The 22738-nt window shown below is 36.9% G+C and overlaps 1 protein-coding gene across 1 annotated transcript in view; it reads left to right on the top strand.

Annotated features, from left to right (window-relative positions):
* Window positions 1-290: 290 nt before the first annotated feature.
* The window catches only part of crnkl1 (crooked neck pre-mRNA splicing factor 1), a 71811-nt gene continuing 49363 nt past the window's right edge, over window positions 291-22738 (top strand). Inside the window, exons 1-3 of the mRNA XM_028797517.2 lie at window positions 291-460; window positions 20634-20786; window positions 22319-22410. Coding sequence (XP_028653350.2) covers window positions 413-460; window positions 20634-20786; window positions 22319-22410 — 293 coding nt within the window. The 5' untranslated portion in view covers window positions 291-412. The remainder of the gene's footprint in view (window positions 461-20633; window positions 20787-22318; window positions 22411-22738) is intronic.

Below are 22738 nucleotides of genomic sequence, written 5' to 3'. Positions count from 1 at the left end.
TTATTTCAACAATGAAAGTAAACTTTGAGAAAGTTGGAAGACATTTTTAAATGTTTTAATCTGAAATGGAAATGTGATGTGATTTAACTATTGTAAACATTGGAATGAACAGCTTATACTTGGAGAATAAACATACTTAAATCGCTCCGTTACAGTACCTTCTGTGGTTTCGGAAAGATGCCGTCAAAAATGGTTCTCACTCGAGCTCTCAAACTACAAAATAGAAACTATCATCACCGTGGAAACGGGACGCTTTCAGTGTCACCGTAACAACGACCTCCTGTCAAAGGTGAAAGGGTACCGCGCCTGCGCTCAACTTCATGGCGGCTCGCCTGACTATCTAGGAAAATATAAACACGTTTTTAAAGCGTTATTGTTGGTCGGTGTCGTATATTTGTCTATAACGCTAAAAATGGCTTCGACTGCTGCTGGAAAACAGAGAATACCGAAGGTTGCTAAGGTAAACATGTTAATAGTATGTAATAATTAAAAACAATTAGCTGGCAATGTGGCCTGTTTTGTGTTGTTTATTAAGATGTAGAAAATTCCTCTGTATTTTACAGGCTTAATAAGTGATGGCTTATGTTTGTTGTGCGAACATAAGGCCCTAATACACTTCCGTACGAACATGATTTTATAAGTAGTGTGCATTTCGCTGTACAATTAAGCTAACGTCACTTTGGTTACCCGTCTTTTCCTGTTTTATTTCTGTCGAGGTGCAGAGAACAAGTTACTCCCGATGAAGGCTTTGCAGTAAAATTGTTGAGTTTTTGGCCTTGTTTTTATTTCCCTACCACGAATCTAAACGTATTTCCCCGCCTGGCGATACAGTGCATTAAGGAAAATGCTGTTATGTAAAATCGATAAGAATTTTAGTTTCTTAATTTGACCTTAATAGTGTATTGAAAATTGCATTTATTTGGAAAAGTAGGAAACGTGTAGTAATAAGAGTAAACTCCTCATGAGTTTAAAATTTTTTTACCTTATCTATATCTTTAGTGTACAAATAAAATACAGTAATTGAAACTCTGTGATCAGAAGCAAGAAATGCAGGACAAAAGAACAAGAGTTAGCAAACGACACTCAAACTCATATTTGGTCATTTTTATAATCGTATTTTAATAAGTTTCAATTCGTTTTTGATTTTTTATGTAATGATGTTCCAGTATTTACATTAAGAAGCATCTGAAGGCTCCCTCTTGTTTGGTGAATTTCTGTCTAACTGTATTAGCTATTAGGTTTTGTAACCAATTAATTATACTACCTTGCATTTTCCTCCAAGCTCATTTTTGGTGATCAATTTTGTACTCTTGTTTAGTAGCACTTGTTTCCAAACAGTCTCCCTGGCTGATGTTTACTTGATTATGTTGACCTCTTTTGTAAGTTGTTTTGGATAAAAGTGTCTATTAAGAAAAAAATGTAAAATTAAATGAAAAGTGCAATGAAATGAAACTGTAATTTTCGCCTAACAAAGTTGAGAGTGTTGACTGTAGCGAGGTGCTCAGAGTTGTGACTGTGTGTTTCTGTGGTAGATATGAGTGTAAGAAAGTTTCTCAGAATTACTGTGCAGAGTGGCTACTTTGATTCAGGAAGCTCAGAATTTATCATTCGTGGCCTCATGTACAACACTGTGTGTAGAATTCACACTAAAACATGGCATACGAACACAAAAAAAATCTGATGCATTAAACTGTGCGTAAGCAAAGATGTATGCACTTCACTCTTTATAACTCCTAATCAATCTGAATTGTAACACACATGCACGCACTTACAGACCCACTCCAAGAATTAAAACTATTTGAATAAGCAAATCAATATAAATAGCCCCTTCCATTCAGTGTTTTGTTAAAAGGCAATGGCAAAAGCACATGAGGCAAAAGAAGAATTTCTGCAAATGAGAAATGGAAGTCCTGCTCAGTACATTATTCCTTGCCTACACTTCACTATCTGGTGGCTTAAGCAGCGGTATAAACAACACAGGGAAATTGATGTAGTGGTACAGCATGGTGCATTCACTAAGAATTTCAAGTTCAGAAAGCCGCACAGTGCCTGAAACAAAAAAGAAGTGGTCACATATCAAAGTCTCTGTGAAATGGCGAGTTGCAGCCCACCATCTGAAAAAAATGTCTAAATCAAGATTAAAGTCCAAAGGTTGACATTGATCTTGAAATTTACACTTTAATCTCATAGTTTGTTAATAAAATAGAAAATTGAAAGCCTCATTTTAAAATTGATGTTTAATTTATTAGTGTTTCTCAAACCCCATTGTAACTAAAGTAGCACATTAAATGCTTCATATTCTAAGTGTTCTCCAAATCCATTTGTTACTTGCTACGTTCTTCTTAAACGGGCTTTCTCTTACGCCAGCAGGAGCATGCAGGCAATGATCACCACACAATACATTACATTCATAATATTAAAGCTCTCTGAACATTTTAGAATACTAAGATGTATACTTGATATCATTTTCATGATGAAATGCATTAACCCATGTATTATTATTATTTCTGGATGAAATAATTTATTGCAGCACTACTGTCTGTGTCAAACATGCCAGCCATCAATTCCTGTCCAATTTTTTTCTCCACGTAACCAATCGCCCCACAATAAGCATCTGTAATGAATGTACAACCAGCTGTAAGATTAGAATGCCAATTCTTCAAAGCTTTAAAGGAACATTAAAAATCTTCATTATACATCTTTAATTATTCCATCCATCCATCCATCCTTCTATGGTTACGCCAGTTCAAGCAAGCATCGAGTGTGAGGTGGGAACAGTCCCTGGATGGGGCGCCAGCTCATCGCAGGATAAATACAAGAATACACATACACTGGTAGTGTCAATTTAGCATCAACAAATCCCCTAACCTGCATGCTTTTAAAGGAAACCGAAGTACAAAGAGGAAACCCACCAAGAAAGCATACAAACTCCAGGCGGGGGACAATAGGGATGTGACCCCCTTACTGCAAGGCAGCAGTGCTTCTTTCACACCATGGTGCTCCCTCGTGTTTAATTATTCACAGTATACCTTATTTTAAATGAAGTTAACAATTTAAGTGTAGAATATAATATGCATACTTTAATACCTTTCATCATGGAATTAATATCAAGTATATATCCTAGTATTCTAACAGCACACAGATCCAAGAGGATTACTTTTGAATAGTACTGGGTGGATTACCAGTTCATACCGAAAACCGTTTTTTATTTTTGCTATGATATGGATTTTTCTTATACCGCAACACCGGTTTAAATTGCCTAAACAATGTTCGGAAAGTGGCGCAGCGGGAAACTGTTTAAGGGGGACCTTTTTCACTGCTAGACTGCTAAACACATATGCAACGGAGTACATGTGGTAGTGAAGGTATTGCGCGGTGAAAATGGACAGAGAACATTCCGAAACTGAAGCTGTAGCAGATGATAAAGTTAAACATAATGACACAGAAGAACTTTTGCCGAAAAAAAGGAGTCATGTCCGTTGCCTAGAGATATTTTGGTTTTAAAAGGTTGGATGTGGACCATTATGTCCAAATCTGTGAATACTGTTTCTATATTACTGGATAATACTGCAAGCCAAGTTGTACTTGTTTTATTTTTTTTCAATACTGTGTAACGTATCTGGGTACTGTGTAATAGTGTGACGACATGTTGACTTTATTCTCGTAATTTGTCATTAAAGTAGAACATCGTAAACTAAACTTCATCTTAAAATGAATATTTAATTTACTAGATTTTCTCAAACCCCGTCATAAGTTATGTAGCACATTAAATGCTTTGTGTTAAGTGTTTCCCGAGCCATGTTAATCGCTACATGCTTCTTAAACTGACTTCCTCTTGCACTGAGAGGAGGCGCAGGCAGCACACAGAATACATTAATTTCATGATATTCCTGCTCCCTGAACATTTAGAATGCTAAGATAAATACTTGATATAATTTTCATGGTGAAATGCATTAAAGCATGTATTAATCATGTGGGGGCATCGTGGCGTGGAGGTTGCACTGCTGCCTCACAGCAAGGGGGTCTTGGGTGTACCCTGCCTTGAATTTGCATGTTTTTCTGGTGGGTTTACTCAGCGTGCTTTAGTTTTCTTTCAAAGTCATGTAGGATGTGGGGTTTTGTTATGCTATATTGACCCTGCTAGTGTATGTATTGCTCGTATTCACCCTGCAATGTGCTGGGGTTCAGGATTTGCTCCTACCTCGCACACAATGCTTGCTGGGATGGGCACAACCCTGAATGGATGGCATAATTAAACGTGCATATTGAAGATTTTTTTTAAAGTTCTGAACACTCCGTGGTCTAAGTTTATAACTAGTTTTAATTTCACTAAGATGTTTATCGTGTGGTGATTATGTGGAGAAAGAAAAAGAAAGGATAGGAACTGGGGGTTTGGTACGTCGGACAGAAACAGCACGCATGCAACAAAGAAAGCCCGCTCAGAAGAACATCCATTGAATTCTGTGTTTGTGTCTCCGACCACCAGATCACAAACCCAACATTTACACAATATTTAAGTTAAACCTGTGCAATACCCATTCATACATCCAGTTTTTTGGAGCCTCGTCACACCTGCCATAAAGATCTCTACACTGAACGTACACCTGGGGACCCCTTACTGCGAGGGAGCAGCACTACCGCCACAATACCGTGCATGTTTAATGCATGCTTTAATGCATTTCATCCTGAAAATGATATCAAGTATATATCTTAGCATTCTAAATTTTCAGAAAGCAGGAATATCATGAAGTGAATGTATTCTGTGCGGTGATCGCTGCCTGCTCCTTCTCTTAGTGTAGAGGAAGTCAGTTTAAGAAGCGCGTAGTGATTAACAACTTGGTCGGGGAACACTTACCACAAAGCATTTAATGTGCTACATTAACTTATGACGGGGTTTGAGAAAATTTAGTAAATTAGACATTGATTTTAGGATGAAGTTTAGTTTATGACATTGTACTTTAATTATAAAATAAACTATGAGAATAAAGTGGAAATGTCAACTTTAATCTCAACATAAGCATTGAGATTAAAGTCAACATGTTGACTTTATTCTTGACACACAGTTTTTTTTCCCCCTGTGTCCGTATTTTTTTTTTCTTCACCATGGCCCTAATACGCATCCGTAGGGCTATACCACAAATAGCATTATAAATGCATGTTGCAGTTTTATTATTTATGTATATAGCCTAGCTTGAAGCAATGTCCATATTAATTGAATTTGCCTAAATGATGGTTCAGTTGGCAAAGATGTCATCACCAAGTTGCACTTGTTTTTATTTTATTTTTATTTGGTGAATACTGTGTAATGATCCTGGTTTTGAAGTCTTGAAGTAATAGTATTATTACTGGAAGTTGCACTATTATTTATTTTATTGTTATTATTTATTAGTTTAAATATTATGCAGTTTAATGATGGTAAAGTTGTTTAAAAAGTCACTAATGTGTCGGTGGACAGAGATTGTTAAAATTAACAAAGTGTAGTTGGTTTACAAAAAATATTTACTATTTATTCCTTTTCTAAGACATCCATCCATCCATCCATCCCTTTTCCAACCCGCTGAATCCGAACACAGGGTCACGGGGGTCTGCTGGAGCCAATCCCAGCCAACACAGGGCACAAGGCAGGGAACCAATCCCGGGCAGGGTGCCAACCCACCGCAGGACACACACAAACACACCAAGCACACACTAGGGACAATTTAGAATCGCCAATCCACCTAACCTGCATGTCTTTGGACTGTGGGAGGAAACCGGAGCGCCCGGAGGAAACCCACGCAGACACGGGGAGAACATGCAAACTCCACGCAGGGTGGACCCAGGAAGCAAACCCGGATCTCCTAACTGCGAGGCAGCAGCGCTACCACTGCGCCACCGTGCCGCCCTTTCTAAGACATGTTCAGTGCAATACAACTTTTGACAAGTATCTCTGGATATTTTACTAAGTCTAAATGCCTCTTTGGATGGTTGAAAATATGTTGGCAAAATTTTAGTTTGAGTTTTTTGCAAAGTTTATTCAATAAAAAGGTTCTATATTTTGACTGCAACTGTCATGCAATTTGATTCTTTTTCTTCATTAGTGCCACCCCCTTGAAAACTCACTTTATGGGGCCATGCAAACCTGTATTAATACTTGTGTGCACATTAAAATGTTTTTTGTACAATGTACAATTCTCATGACAGTGGATTAGGTTATTCTTAGCCAGTCTACTGCAGTAATTGCAGTGGAAAATGTGGTTAACATCCACTCATGCATGGGGAAAAAAATACCGTCGAATGATGTGAAACCGGTATAATTTTGAAAAATACTGTGATATATAATTTTGGTCATACCGCCCAGCACTACTCTTGAATATCTAAATCAACTTAGAAGCCAGTCATAATCATCTGTAAATGTGCACTCTCTTCTAATTATTCCATTTCCAATGTCTTCTAACAGTGCTAGAGCAGCTATGTTAGTTGGAATAGTTTGGACATCCCATTCCGTGAACCATTATATTGTTATAGAATGATTACAATCAAGTGAATTAAATTTGTAAACGATATGCAATTAATTTCTGTGTATTTGATAAAGCCTCCGTCATGGATGTGAATCTAAAACAGAAAGGGAGACCACACAGAAACACTAGCACTGCTTTGATATGCTGTTTACAAATCCCATGGGGGGTATTTTTCGTACGTCACTTAAATCATCCGAGATCAGGTACCTCATCTTGGATGAGTTAATGCCGGTGACACTCATCCGGGAAACGTCGGTTTTTCAAACGCAGCCGTGTATTAGATTAGTCTAGCTGGATCTAATCATACTAGATGAATGCGCGCCCCCGCGCTGAGTGAAAAGCCCATGCGTAACTTGCGCTGTTACTTAGAGAGCCAGATCGGGGGGAGGGGTGATGTTAGAGCGGGTGAGCTCATTCAGTGCTGCAGGAACAACGCACGTTGATTTTTTTTTTCTTTCAGTACATGTGCCTTCCCTGTTTATTTGTATATCTCTGCCTGTCTGTCTCTGTATTACGCAGTGCTCTGTCTGTCTGTGTGTTATGGATCTTGAAAAAAATAAGTTATAAGGACAGTTGTTCATGTTAATTGCAGTCTCAATTGTTAAAAAAATATTTTAAAAGGAGCATCCCACATGAAAATATAACGGATCTCATTAACTGACAGTGCATACCAATTTACAAATTTTATGTCCGTTTGAGGTTAAAAAGAAAAAAAAGAAGTAACACTTTATCCCGAGCGGGGAATTGAACTCATGTTTGTGAGGCAGAAAAAAGCTACTCGCTCTGAGAGACAAATCTTGGAGCGCTACGCCACGGAAGCTGTTATATGGTGTGTGAAGCTTTTGTGGAAGTGTTTATTTGATCTTAGGAACTCGGGCTTTACACATTCTATAGTTTATGCCTACATTTTGTAACATTTATTACTAAAATATGAAAAAGTTTCTGTTTTAACAATGTGTTTACACAGATTACTGTAGAAACAGTACACACATGGAATGCGTGTGTTCCAAATAACGATGTATTATTTCAAGTCTAAAACTCCAGTTCACTCCCAGACAATCAATCAAGGCATGAGCTGGGAAAAGTGCGTTCACGTTCTAAGTCGGAGGGGGGATGGAATAGCAGGCTGCTGGCAGCTTGTCTTTTATCAGCACATTTAGAGGACAAAAGACGCTGGCAGAGAGGTGTGAACGGATTTAAGAAGCGATTTAAGGTGGGCCGGATCTACGAGTTTTTTCGTAGACTCTGGTAATTCTAGTGTTAAGCAGCTTGATCAACATCTGGCTGCATCATTTTCACCTTTTCAACTTCATTGTATCAATATCAAAAACGTTAAGTATATACCCTTGGTCCAGTTTAGTTTAAATTAATTTTAATTATTTGTACTTTATGATTGAAATAATATAGCTTCACTGTAATTTCATTAATAAGTTTGAAATGTTTTTCTGCAAGATAAATAATAAAACATTATGAATTAAATCTGGAAGCTCCTTCTTGCCAGACTCGGTACAAGAAAGCTGCACACAGCTGAATAGACTAAGCTGTGAATAGCCAACCTTCCTCTAACCACTGCATTGATTCTTGGGTTGTTGAGTTTTTGTCCCCAGCACAATACTTAGACCAGAGATGTCTCTGAACTACTCTTTTCTGATTTACAGTATGTCAAAACAGCTGCATCACTTTATGCTGTGATTTTTTTTTTTTTTTTATTCCAAAGCTCTTACAGGAAAAAGTTATTTATTGCTATTAAAAGATAGAAAATCATGACTATTCCCCTTAAAAGAGTGCTCATAGCTGTCAAAACATGTTTTAACAATTACTCAGTAAACTGAATTATACTTCCCTAGTCCGCAAATGTTATGATTGAACAGACCACATGACATGAGGAATGGGTGTGCAAAAAACCCACAAATTGAATCGGGCTGACTGAGTTTCATTAACAAAAAAGCAAACAATCGGCACATTTCATATATGTAATCTATTACATAATTATTATACTCTCACAAAGTCTTTTTAACATTAGAAGCACCATAACCGACTCCAGCTGAAACGTTTTTAATTCCTTAATTATTTCATCAGTATGCATGTCACTCTCCTGTCCTTCCTTGACTTTTCCTGCATTGTAGCATTTCAAATGTTTATGTTGTTGCAACTCTGAAATCCTATTTAGGAAATATGAGAGACATTCAAAAAGTTTCTGCGCTTTATTTTTTAACTCTGTTTATTAAGGATTTCAAAAACCAATGACATTACTTTTCTACATTGTCACCTTTGTTTGTGATGCAATTTTCCTAGCGTTGTACAAAGTTTTTAATGTAAAATTACTAATCCTCCCGTCTTCACCACTTCCAATGAAAATATAAAAGTGTCCCTCGTATAATTGATGATATTTTTCTTTCTTTTTTTTTTTTTTTTTTTCTCACACAAAAGACTCTCCCTGTGATCCCCCTACAAGCAATGTTACCGAACGTTAGTACTCGGGTCTGTAACCTCAACTGCATTTACATATCTATTTTACCCCAAAAGATCCTTTCCTGCCACAGTTATCAAATTTACAGAACATTGTTTTTTTAGATTTGAATTGTTGTCTGCCTTCAGCTGACAACTATAATATAATCACAAAAGTGTTACACATCTAATCATGCACATGTTTTTTTCTTCATCACAAGTAAGAAAACAATATCTGAAAACTGACAGCACTCCAGTTCCTTCAGTTAGGTAAAGAAATGACTATAAGCTCACATTGCACTATTAATTTAAGTTTTTTACACATCATGGATTTTTAAGTACACGGTCAGCATGAATTTGGAATATGGAAGGGAGACCATGCAAAGTGGCACATAGTGGATGAAGCAAGTGAGCTGTGAGTAAAGAATGCAGCAGTGGATGGCAACTTACTCGCTGGAGTAGATCTTGTCTTAAAATCTTTTACAATGTAGACACAGGAGACACATCTTTCACAAGGTGCAAAACTTGAAGTTGCATTCTAGCATGAAGGCGAACCTTTTCCTCCTTTTTATTAAGTACCCACTAAATTAAATTCCTGTAATATTTTTCCACAGCGACTCAAGTGTCTAAAATGGAAAAACCCACAAACTGCGCTTCTGCAATAACAGTTTTGTAGGCAATCTGGCAAACATAAATTGTAAAAACCTGACGAAAAAGACTAGGTGATGCCACGAACGTGTTCCTTTTCTTCTCAGCTAATGTTTGTGGAGCAGTTTGCCCCCACACTCTTAAATTATGCACAGTCCCAGCAGGCTGCCTCACAGTGCCGACCATGAGTTTCTGGTAAATACATGATGTTACTGATTGGATATTAGGAAGCTGTAGTGTATGGCCTTTTTTTTTTTTTTTTTTTTTTAAATTCGGGACATCTGGTCATCCTAATTAGTATAATTATTGTTAATAATTTTATGATTCTTTAACTCGGCAGCAGTTGAATGTGGCTTTGCAACCACATACAAATTTTCTTCAAGAATCTCTTCATACAACTCCAACAATCAAGCAGCAACATCTCTGAGTGCAAATCTTTTTCTCTTGTGGTTTGCTGCTGTTCTCTGCATCTCCTTCACCTGGTGACATCTTGACCAGTTGTTTCTCAAGTGCTTCTTGCGCTTGTTTTTTGGTATCTTGGTCATAAAATCAATCAATCCAGGACAATAGGTTGATGTGTGCTGACTCAGAAAATGGATGCGTGAAACATTTCAGGATGTCTGATTCCGCTTTGCTCACAAATCATTTTAATCATACACGCACCCAGCATAGCCTCCAGTAATGATCATGCGAGGTCAGGATCTCAGCTGCTGCTTAAGTGGTGAATATTCAGAAGTCAATTGACTGTCTTTACCAGACACCCAGCTGACTTTGAGTTTGCCATCTTCTGTAGGGATGTAACAGTGGTATTCTTGAGTACCGGGTACTATTTTGGCTTTGTGTTCAGCAACATGAGATAGGACAATGTTATTTAAGATGAAAAAAAAGTTACTAATTGAAAACTCAATGATAACCATTACTGTATTGACACATGGCACATTCAGCCTATTGTGTTTTGAGAAAGAAGGGACAATGTAGAATAAATGAAAGATATTTTTTAAATTATCTTCACGTTCCCACCTGCAGTTAGGGTGCTCTGAAAATGAAGTCTTAAATGATTTTTTGGATTTGAGAGGTCTGCTGTTCAAACTCTGTTACAGTTACGTTTCTGTTTATTGCTTTTTCAGAAAGCCTTTATAGTTACCTGAATAAGGAAAAAAAAATCAAAAGTCTGTACTGTTTACAAATATGAGTTTCTGAGGCCTAAACACAGCTCAGCCAAAAACTAAAATTACATTTTTTTTCAATTTCAAGGGACTACTTTGACCAGGCAGGGTCATCAAATGTTTTAATTTCATCACATACTGTCTCCTGACTAATATGGGTAAACTTGGTAATTTTTCCAGAATTTTTTCAGTCTGAATTTTGTGGGCCGTTGGTTGATTTGACATGGAATGACCCATTGAAAAATATTAAATTTAGACAGGCTTCAGCTTGTGTTGCTGCATTAACATACTTTGTTATGAAACGGTCGCTGATTACTTCTAAAAACTACTGCTGTTATGTTTCGATATTTATCCCTGTATGTTATACTCATCCCCATCTTTGTTATTTAGCCAGGTTTCCATTATTGCTGTAATCCTTAATTATGTTCTTTTACATACAACTCCAACTCACTTGTTTTATTTTTGACACTTCTAGCATTAAGGCAAGTTATTCTTATAACATGTTACACATTTTACTTTCACATACAGTATTGGGTTAGAATTTACATTACTATGCATTTTTATGTTTATACTATTGTTTGTGAAAATAATAATAACCTTGGCTAAACTGACTAACCTATTCAAACACCTCCCCAACACAATGGTGTCCCTCTAGTTCAGATGTCACCTGTCACAGCAGAACAGGTCCCACCTGTTCCAAAAAGAGTTCCAATGGCCCATAAACCTATATCCTTCTACCATACACCCAGATTTGAGCCACATATTAAGTCTTCTAATCTCCTCAATCTTTCCTGGACTAGCACATGGCACAGGCAGAACTTTCAGTTCTCCTTTCACCACGTGAGACTGATGTTGACTAGGCACTTTGCATACTGACAGCTTTGTTGCAATCAGATACTTGGCACACTTTTAGCAGAACATCATCATGTGTTATATTTAAGGGTAGAATTGACAATTCTGGATTCAAATTTTGAAAAGCACCTGATGTAAGTAACCAATATGCAGTACATGCTAGACCAGGGGTCGGCAACCCGCGGCTCTTCAGCCTCCTTGTAATGGCTCCTTTTGGCCTTGACAAAAAAAAAAAAAAACATGAAAATGAATAACGGCAATTTCTTAATTTAATTTGTATATAATATATGTAATATATATAATGTTTATTTACTACTACTACTGTTATACACTTTAACATCTATTTTTTATTTATAATTTGTCAACTAAAATATGCGTCACATCTACGTCTATAGCCCTCGCCTTTACCTGCAGGTGGCTTCTGGAGTGTGCGACCCCTGCACTAACCATGAATAAATCCCAAAAATGAAAAATCCCAGAAGAGAACAGAGAGTTTAATTCTACGTGGACAGAAGCATTTGCCTTCACCGCCAACGACGCTGGCTTACCGGTGTGCTTAATATGTGGCGATAAATTATCGAACAACAAAAAATGTAACGTTGAAAGACATTTTCGAAACAAGCACTCAGCATTCACTGAAAAATACCCAAGTGAAGATGAGCGAAAGAGAGCAATTTCGGAACTGCAACGGAAAGCTGAACAGAGCAAACATACTTTCAAAAAGTGGATCACTTCTCCACAATCAACTACAGCTGCTAGTTTTGTGGCAGCTCAAGAGATCGTAAGGAGGGGTAAGCCGTTCACAGACGGAGAATACATGAAAGAATCGTTCATAAAAAGATCAGAGCATCTATTCTCTGACTTTAAATATTTTGGCGTAGGATGTTTTGGTGTTTGAGCGCATGATGACAGTGTTTGCCAGAGATGTACAGAAAGGTACACTCTCTCACTTCCCCTCCCTGAGAGAGTTCAAAGCAGTGAACATTCACATAAATTGTGATTATTTCCACCGTACAATTATTGCAGTGCAAGCTGCATTTAGAGAAAGATTCAGTGAGTTCAGAAAGAAAAAAAACACTCTCTCCTTCCCTGGACATCGACCCATCCCTGCTGAACACATCCGCATTCACAGGAGTAAGTAAGCCCGATCTAGAAATTGAACTGGCCGCATAGCGGATAAAGATTTATGGGTGTCCAAGTTCAAATGCCTGACAGCGGATCTTGAAGAAGTCGCCCGTCAGAAGGCTACTCTCGCTAAAGAGCACAAATGGACTGATATTGAAAACCTCCCCAAACCCGACAAACTTGTTTTCAATACATGGAGTGCCATTCCCGAAACATATATGAACATGAAAAAATATGCATTTGGAGTCCTGTCCATCTTTGGCTCAACATACTTATGTGAGCAAGTTTTCTCAAGCATGAACTTCATAAAGTCCAACTATCTCTCCCACCTCACACATGAGCCTGCAGTCCTGTGTGAAGGTCAAAGTCACATCGTATAGCCCCGACATAGAACAACAACAACATTTATTTATATAGCACATTTTCATACAAAAAGTAGCTCAAAGTGCTAGAGATGAACTGCAGCGAACTTCAGAAACAGAAGTCACATTAAACAGGTGAGAACAATAGCATTTAATAGGCTAATATTTAAAAAAAAAAAAAAAAACCACATTTATTTCAGACCCGGAGCTGATGTAGGTTTTTTTGTATGTTCAGGTGCTTCAGTTGATTGCTGGCTGAGAGGGAAACCTGAAGAGGATGAGAGCACACTGAAATGGAATTTTATGTTTACTTTTTTAAAGCTGCTAAGCTACAGCTAAATGTTTTATTTATATTAAAGTGGGCTAGTTTTTATTTGAATTTTATACAGGTATAGGAAGGACTCAAATAGGCCTGCAGAGTTCAGTTAAATTTATTTCAAAGTAGGCCTACACATGCACACTGCACTTCTGTTTGTTGTATTCCGTGGTTGTAACATGTAAAATCTAAAAAAAGATTAAAACTTTTAAAAGTTTATAAGCTGTGTTATGTTTTGCGGCTCCAGACTATTTTTCTTTGGAGGAAGATGGGGCAAAATGGCTCTTTTGATAGTGAAGGTTGCAGACCCCTGTGCTAGACCCTATCCCCATATGGAAACAATCACACTCACTTGCCAAGTAAAGACACGGTAGACTGTTGATGTGACCCATGAGCCTTTCATTGGCAATGTGAGAAAAGTCACTGCTGACAATATGTTCACATTACTTTGTATGACAAATATGCTCCTTCTCCAAAACACATGCCTGCTTCTTACTGAACTGTAAACAGAATTGGACAGGAGCTGCAAGTTCACTGTGAAAGGACATAAAAAACGGTCAAGGAGACAGACACTGATAAAGCACAGAGGCAGTGATAGAACCCATACCCAGCAAGATAAACGTAAATACTGTACATTGCACCCATTTTTGGTGCAAGAGGCACTCATACTGCAGATATAATAGTGGACTGGTGATAATGGAAAGTATTGTACTCCGTCCATTAAGCTGCCTGCAATTAGCTAAATAATTTTGTGAAATGTGTGTTGGATCATTGTGCCAGGGCTTGATTGACACTCAAAGGGACAAATGACCCCCTAGTAGTTTGTTAAACCAGTGGTGAGTGAGAGGCAGAAAACAGATCATTTTGTAAAAAAAGTGCAAAAAATGTTTCAAAGTTTACTGTGTAAAATTGGCCAGCTGATAAATTTAACATGTCACTAAATAATTAAAGGTTCTGATCAGTTCCAAAGAATAAAATGAGTAAAATTCAGGTAAGAATAAAAATCACAAATTAATAAAAGTCTTCCTCAAAATGAACCTCTCTTTTTAAAATTGACTAATCCACTCCAGGAGAGTAAAATCACCATTACCACTGCTATTTCACCAACAGCAGAAGAGGCAACCCATATTGAATGTCACTGATAAAGACGAGTGGTTATCAAAAATATTCTCTCTTCTCTGCTCTAGTTGGTAAAAAGTCCTGCTCTGGAACCCCTGTGGACCCTATGGTTTTCCCAGTAGCCACTGTTGACTCTTCTCAGTAGCAACAGAGTTCATCGCAGCCTCACCATCCCGTGCTGTGCCGACAAGAGGTATTCCCAGCAGCCTATATTACCACTGGCTCTTAATAGCCTGGCCACCTCAAGTCTTGCTCATTGTATTCCCAATGGGGGTTCTCTCATCCCATTTCATGACATCTCTCATTTGTATTCTCAGCAGGCTTCCATTGCCTAGTCCCCATCCACTCTATTGCTCCTGTTCTTCAATGTCCATTAAAAGAAAATTCTTCCTTGCCCCCTTTCGTCATATCGAGCCATTCCTTCACCTTGAAAAACCCAGTCTTCACATTTTAACATCCTGGATCCTTCACAACTACTCACCTACTCTTCCCCTTGTTGCTGTGCTTAAAAAGCATTACCATTTTCATTACCCCTGCCAGCCACACCTGCTTCTGACCTTCTGCTGTGGTGATTATTCATTTACTGGTAGGGGCATTGTTTCTCCAGTGCAGTGTGTACCTCTTTAAATTAACTAATAACAAAGTTGAAAATAAAAATCCTGTCACTGTACCCATGGCATGCCTTGCCAAAATATAAGTAAGGTTGTAATTTTATAAACTATTTACTCTGTACAGGAAAATACACTTTTTTTTCCTTCTGGCTGACTGAAAAGTGTTTTGCATTTTGCAGCTAAACACTGAAGAGATTTTATCCTGAATCAGAGAGTAGCATTGAAATGGTACTTATGTCACTGCATCCATTCAGATCATTTTCACTCCTGGTAGAACAAACAGTGTAAAATTGGAGAATGAGCACACAATAAAACAAAACAAAAAAAAAAACATGTAAAGTATCACTACAAAAAATACTTTATTCTTTATTTATGGATGTTTTATTTGCCCAACTGATTCAAATGTGTAATTTTGCTTTTCATTAATAAACACTGAAGCAGTTTTTTGCCATGTGGCTGAACAGCTCTGGAGGGTTTTTTTTTTTGGATTGAAAATGTATGTTAACATTAAGTAAAGTATTTGCAAAAATATGTATTTCTATTTGCATATTTGGCAGATGTCTTTATCTGAGGCGATTTACAACATTTATGATACAATAGGTTACTTTTCTTTTTGGTTGTCCATTTGAAGCACAGGCAGGTCAAGCCTTAACCACCATACCATGCTGGCTATATGTATAAGCTGTGTGTCAATGATTTGTTTTTACATTGACTTGATTCATAAATTCACTGTCTGTACCCTTTGGGATTAAGAGGCCATTAATAAGAGCAAATGGATCCTGAAGCCACTCGCCATTGCCTTGGTGGTTATAGTACTGAAGAAGTGCATGGTGTTTCAATTGTTAATGTCCTCTAATTTTTATTTTTGCATTAGCATGTTTTTGAAAAGTGACAATCAAAATTTGCTATCATTTAGTTAAATACATTGTAACTCCAATTAATCTATTAGTTGTCAAAATAATTGGTAGAATAAATTAAAAATTCTCTGTCTTCTTCTGTGCCAATACAAGCTTTCTGTGTAAATCAAAATCGTTTTGGTAGGTTCTAACACCTTCTTTTGGACTGTGGGAGAGCTTGCTGGCATGTTGCTCTGTGAAGTCATGCTACCTGTGCTGCTCTGCTCCTATTCCTTTTTTCCTGCTGTCAAAATTCTCTTCATCACTGTTCTCCACTTCAGTATTTTCTGCCCCCACTGAAAAACCGTAGGTAGATGTGTGTCTGGAGCAGAGGGACCCTTGTGGTAGTGCTGGGCGGTATACCGGTTCATACCGAAAACTGTTTTTTATTTTTTTTATGATATGGATTTTTCTTATACCGCAACACCGGTTTAAATTGCCTAAACGACGTTCGGAACATGGCGCAGCGGGAAACTGTTCAAGTGGGGACCTTTTTCACTGCTACACCGCTAAATACAGATTTGTTGCACTAGGGCTCTTTTTCACTGCTACACCACCAAATAGTGGGCGGTAGTATAGGAATGCTGCGTGTTGAAAATGGACAAAGCCTGGAGATACTTTAGTTTTAAAAGGTCAGATGTGTAAATACTGTTTCTATACTACTGGATAATACTGCAAGCCAAGTTGTACTTGTTTCATTTGTTTTCAATACAGTGTAATGTACCTGGGTACTGTGTAACAGTGTGACGACATGTTTTCAAACCTCGTCATAAGTTATATAGCACATTAAATGCTTTGTGTTAAGTGATTCTTAAACTGACTTCTTCTTGCACTAACAGGAGGCGCCGGCAGCGATCGCCGCACAGAATACATTCACTTCATGATCTTCCTTCTCTCTGAACATTTAGAATGCTAAAATAAATACTTAATATAATTTTCATGGTGAAATGCATTAAAGCATGCATTAATCATATGGGGGCACGGCGGCATGCCTGCCTTGCATTTGCATGTTTTTCTGGTGGGTTTACTCGGAGCTTCAGTTTCCTTTCAAACTCATGTAGGATGCTGGGTTTTGTTGTGCTATATTGACCCTGCTAGTGTATGTTTTGCTTGTATTTATCCTTCGATGTCTGGGTTTTGTTGTGCTATATTGACCCTGCTAGTGTATGTTTTGCTTGTATTTATCCTTCGATGTTCTGGCGACTCGTTCAGAGATGGGCGCAACTCTAAATGGATGGCATAATTAAACATGTATAACGAAGATATTTTTAAAGTTCTGAACACTCCGTGGGCTAAGTTTATAACTAGTTTTAATTTCACAAAGACGTTTATCGTGTGGTGATTGGTTATGTGGAGAAAAAAAAAGGACGGATAGGAACTGGGGTTTTAGTACGTCAGATAGAGACAGCACGCGTGCAATAAAGAAAGCCCGCTCAGAAGAACATGCATTGAATTCTGTGTTCGTGTCTCCGACCACCAGATCACAAACCCAACATTTACACAATATTTAAGTTAAACCTGTGCGATACCCATTCATACATCCAGTTTTTTGGAGCCTCGTCACACCTGCCATAAAGGTCTCTACACTGAAAGTACGCCTGGGGACCCCTAACTGCCAGGGAGCAGCACTACCGCTTCACTACCATGCTTGTTTAATACCTGCTTTAATGCATTTCATCATGAAAATGATATCAAGTATTTATCTTAGCATTCTAAATTTTTAGAGAGCAGGAATACCATGAAATGAATGGATTCTGTGCGGTGATTGCTGCCTCCTCTTAGTGCATAGGAAGTCAGTTTAAGAAGCATAGTGATTAACAACTGGGTCGGGGAACACAAAACAAAGCATTTAATGTGCTGCATTAACTTATGATGGGGTTTCAGAAAATCAAGTAAATTAAACATTGATTTTAGGATGAAGTTTAGTTTATGACATTCTACTTTAATAGTAAACTATGAAAATAAAGTGGAAATGTTGACTTTAATCTTGACATAAGCGTCAAAATTAAAGTGGAAATGTCGAGAATAAAGTCAGCATGTCGACTTTATTCTTGACATATACCGGTAGTTTGTTTTTTTTCTTCCCTCTTTACTGTATTTTTTTTTCTTCACCGTGGCCCAAATGCACTTCCGTAGGGCTATACCACAAATAGCATTATACAGTAAATGCAAGTTGCAGTTATTTTATTTATGTATATAGCTTAGCTTGAAGCAAGGCCCATATTAATGCAGTTTGCCTAAATGATGGTACAGTTGGTAAGGATGTCATCACAAAGTTGTACTTGTTTTATTTTATTTTAATTTGGTGAATACTGTGTAATGCACCAGGGCTTGAAGTCTTGAAGTAATAGTGCAGTTATCAGTAATAATACTATTATTTACTTTATTGTTATTATTTATTAGTTTAAATATTATGCAGTTTATTGATGGTAAAGTTGTTTAAAAAGTCACTTTAATGTGTCAGTGGACAGAGATTGTTAACATTAACAGAAAGTGTAGTTGGTTCACAAAAAATATTTACTATTTATTACTTTTCTAAGACATGTTCAGTGCAGTGCAAGTTTTGACAAGCACCTCTGGATATTTTACTAAGTCTAAATGCCCCTTTGGATGGTTGAAAATATGTTGTCAAAATCATAGTTTAAGTTTTTGCAAAGTTTGTTCAATAAAAAGGTTCAATATTTTGACTGCAACTGTCATGCAATGTGATTCCTTCTCTTCATTAGTGTCACCCCCTTGAAAACTATCACTTTATGGGGCCATGCAAATCTGTATTAATACTTGTGTGCACATTAAAATGTTTTTTTGTACAATGTACAATTCTCATAACAGTGGAATAGGTTATTCTTAGCCAGTCTACTGCAGTAATTGCAGTGGAAAATGTGGTTAACATTCACTCATGCATGGGGAAAAAAATACCGTCCAATACCGTGAAACCGGGATAATTTAGAAAAATACCGTGATATAGAATTTTGGTCATACCGCCCACCCCTACCTTGTGGTCAGAATTAGTCTGGCCTTGAGTTTGCAGAGAATGTCCGTTGAGATGCCATATCTGCAATGTGTTCTGCATTTGGCACTGTTGATGATGATGTAAAATTGTTTTGTATATGCTTGTTGTGAAGTGGTGGAAAAATTAGACTGTTTTGTTGTATCATTGCGCATGCTGAGATATTTTTTTGGAGTGGTATATCCATCCATCCATAAGTGACGTGAAGTCTGGTCATGCAGTATATGAAGGAAAATTGCCATCAAAGTGGAGGAGAGGGAGTTAAAGTATCCTGCAGTAGCTTGTGGGGGTCTGGCACTGGCTGACCTACTTCAGTGTACTCTGTATTTCAGTACAATTACTATTGGACCACAGGTCAGAGAAGGAAAAGTGTTCTGAAGAACTATCATGAATAATCAGTTTTAAGATGCTCAACCTGTTTTCTTTAACAGATGTATAGGTAAATGTAAGCATTTTATTCTCTGAACCCCCATTTTCTCATTATCTCTGTTTTCCCCTGATCTCTTTAAATATAGAGACCAATCACAATAAAATATATAACAGATCTATCCAATTGACAGTTAACTGTTACATAACACTTTAAAAGCTTTCAGTACATTTATTTATTTCCTTTTCTGTACACTCTATAGGATATCTGACAATTCACAAGTTCCAAAAAACTTTTGAAATAAAAGTGTCATTTATTAGCAATTAAGTTTGATTAAAATACATATTAGTAATATTCATTATTTATAAATGTGGCATGGATGTTAAGCAATTTGAGTTAAATATTATTATCATACATTACATACATTAAGTACATAGTTCCAATACTAGTTCTATAGTACTACAGAGCTTTTTATGGAGATCCTGGGTTACTCCAAGTATAGCTACTAAGTTGCTTAAATGATAGGAGGACAAGGTTTACATTAGTCCACTACTTGTGATTGATTAAAGGGACTTCAACTACTGTGTGTTTTAATCTTAAATTATTAGTAAATGTTTCTTATGAAGTATAGTACTTGGGAAATCATGATTTTGATTGTGTAATAATAATTCCTTGTGGATGTGAGTTGCATCCAACAAATTACAAATATTAAATTTAGTTGGGCAGCACCCATGATTGTTGAAAACTACTATTACTAACAATCTTCATTGTTGTTAAGAGTAAACAACTGTTAAAGGTCACAGTAATACTATGGTGTTGTACCGTGTTAGCCATTTTTGCCCAAAGAAGGGGCCTCGAAAGCTTGCATATCTTTTTCAGTTAGCCAATAAAAGGTGTCATTTTACTTGACAGGTCACAGTAAAAAAAAAAGTATTAGATAAGCACATTTTTAGAGCTTCAAATGAATGTGAGTTTGTGGCATATTTGTTTTCTGTTATTTTTCATTTAGTGCTGTGCTCTGCCAATGTCATTTTGTGAAAAGGTCATTTTATTTTGGTATGTCATTAAATATTGTTATTTATGTCTATTTTGATCTAAAGGAAGAATAAAACTCTGTATGAGACATCTCAGTGATCTATTAATAGACAAATGTATGGCATGTATTTGTTTCATGTTGGTTTCCATAAAATAATACTGCAGTTGATTTCTGTTTCAGGTGAAAAACAAAGCACCAGCAGAAGTACAGATAACAGCAGAGCAGCTATTGAGGGAAGCTAAGGAAAGAGAACTTGAGCTACTGCCTCCTCCCCCAAAGCAGAAGATAACAGATGAAGAAGAATTAAACGATTACAAGCTGAGAAAAAGAAAAGTAAGCTCAAGCTTTATTACTGCCACTGAGCAGAATTGTGATGTCATATAATAATAATTTTCAGTGTTCCAGTTGCTAGAGTTTGTAATCAGTTGTCTTTAGTACTATTAGAGTATGTACTCAAAGTACTGGCTATTAATTGCTTTTTTAGACTCTTAGGTACTTCTTTTACCTATGATTATTATCAGGTCTGTGGAGTCAGTACACAAAATCTTCAACTCTGACTCCTCAATGTATGGTACCTCTGACTCCTTTATTTGTAATTTAAGCCAAATATACAGTACCAGTCAAAAGTTTGGGATCACTCAGAAATTTTTGTGTTTTTGATTAGAAATTGATACCTTTTTCTCAAGAAACCTTTAAATTGATTTAAAGATATAGCCAATTATTTTTAATCGATTCACATTAGTTTTATATACTTTAAGAGTAAGAGACAGTTCAGTATTGGTAGCTGAAGGAAAATGAACTTGTTCCTGCAGCAACATAGAACTCAAAATTTAGTAGTAAAAATGTGTAAACAATTACATACATGGAAGACACAAAACTGTACAACAATAATAGTATGAAAATATTAAGTAATACTGTCCCTATGCCAGTGATTCTATCAAAACCTCCCTGGGAGTACACTGGTATGACAGTGTGTAAGTAGGTAATTCACTGTCTGATGGCTGCAGCATGACATGATGAAATAACATGATGACTAAAGTTGCTTCAGGACCACACATTATGAACACAATGGGCATCATCCATTATGGCCTCTTCTCACCTTTTTAATTCTGCTGCCTCCAGTAATGTGCCCGGCTTCCTGATCCATTTAGCCAGGTTTTTGATGTCTGCTGAGGGGCTGCTACTCCCCCAACAGAAAACACGGTCGTAAAACAGTACACTGGCTACTAAGATCTAGTAGAATATCCCCAGCAGCTTATCATACAGTATATATTGAAGGATGCATGTCTGTGTAATTAACTTTGTCCTTTTTACTGTTGTGATGTATCGCTGGGTATTTAGAGGCTTGCACCTCCTTCCTCTCCTAACCTGTTATAGTGACTGATACCTGGGGCTCACTTAAGTGTTCCTGCTTCTGGTTCACAACCATCTTTTCTTTTGAGTTCTGCATGGTTCTCCCTACACTACTTGACAAAGTTCTCCACCACTTTTCTGTCCTCTCATCTCTTATTTTTAATGCAACCTACAGAAGAGGAATCCTTTGAGAACTTATGTAGGTTACATAAATGGTTACTGTATTTAAATTAGTAGTGTAAAGGGAGACAGAACAATTCCCACAGGTACCCCTTTGTTAGTGACCACCATTTCAACTGTCTCCTCTTTTTTTTGGGTATTTCATGATCCAGCACACTGTGTGGGCATGATCTATTGCATCCAGGCAGCTTTCAAATTATCTTTGTTCACATATTTTTAATAAGAATATTTTGAATAATTAACCCTTACATACTTATTACAGAAACTGAATTGGAGTTTAGTGTTAAACTGGGACAATAAAGGATACTAACTTTTTTTTCTTTTTCTGAAAGGGATTTGAAGATAATATCCGAAAAAATCGTACAGTTATTAGTAATTGGATAAAGTATGCACAATGGGAGGAAAGCTTGAAAGAAGTACAAAGGTTAGTAAAGATTAATTAATTTTTAAGGTTGGTTGTCCTGTATTAATTAGATTAAGTTTTCTGTTTACATTGCAAGTATGTTTACATTTTCAAAGGGCTTGCATTCTATATAACAAAATAGTTGTAATAATTTTAATTACAGTATAGGCAAAATTAGAATAACAAGAATTCTTATTTTTCTGAACCTATTTGCAGTACGCTTACCAGTTTTGCTGCTCTCACATCACACTTACTCATACAGGGACAATTGTGAGCCACTATTTCATTTTATAAACATGTCTTTAAAATGTGAGAAGGCACTGGATTTTCTGAAGAAAAAATAGTGAGG

Source organism: Erpetoichthys calabaricus, chromosome 3 (genome assembly GCF_900747795.2).
Source record: "Erpetoichthys calabaricus chromosome 3, fErpCal1.3, whole genome shotgun sequence".
Taxonomy (NCBI): domain Eukaryota; kingdom Metazoa; phylum Chordata; class Cladistia; order Polypteriformes; family Polypteridae; genus Erpetoichthys; species Erpetoichthys calabaricus.
Note: the sequence above shows the minus strand (reverse complement) of the source record. Positions and strands in the feature narration are given on the sequence as shown.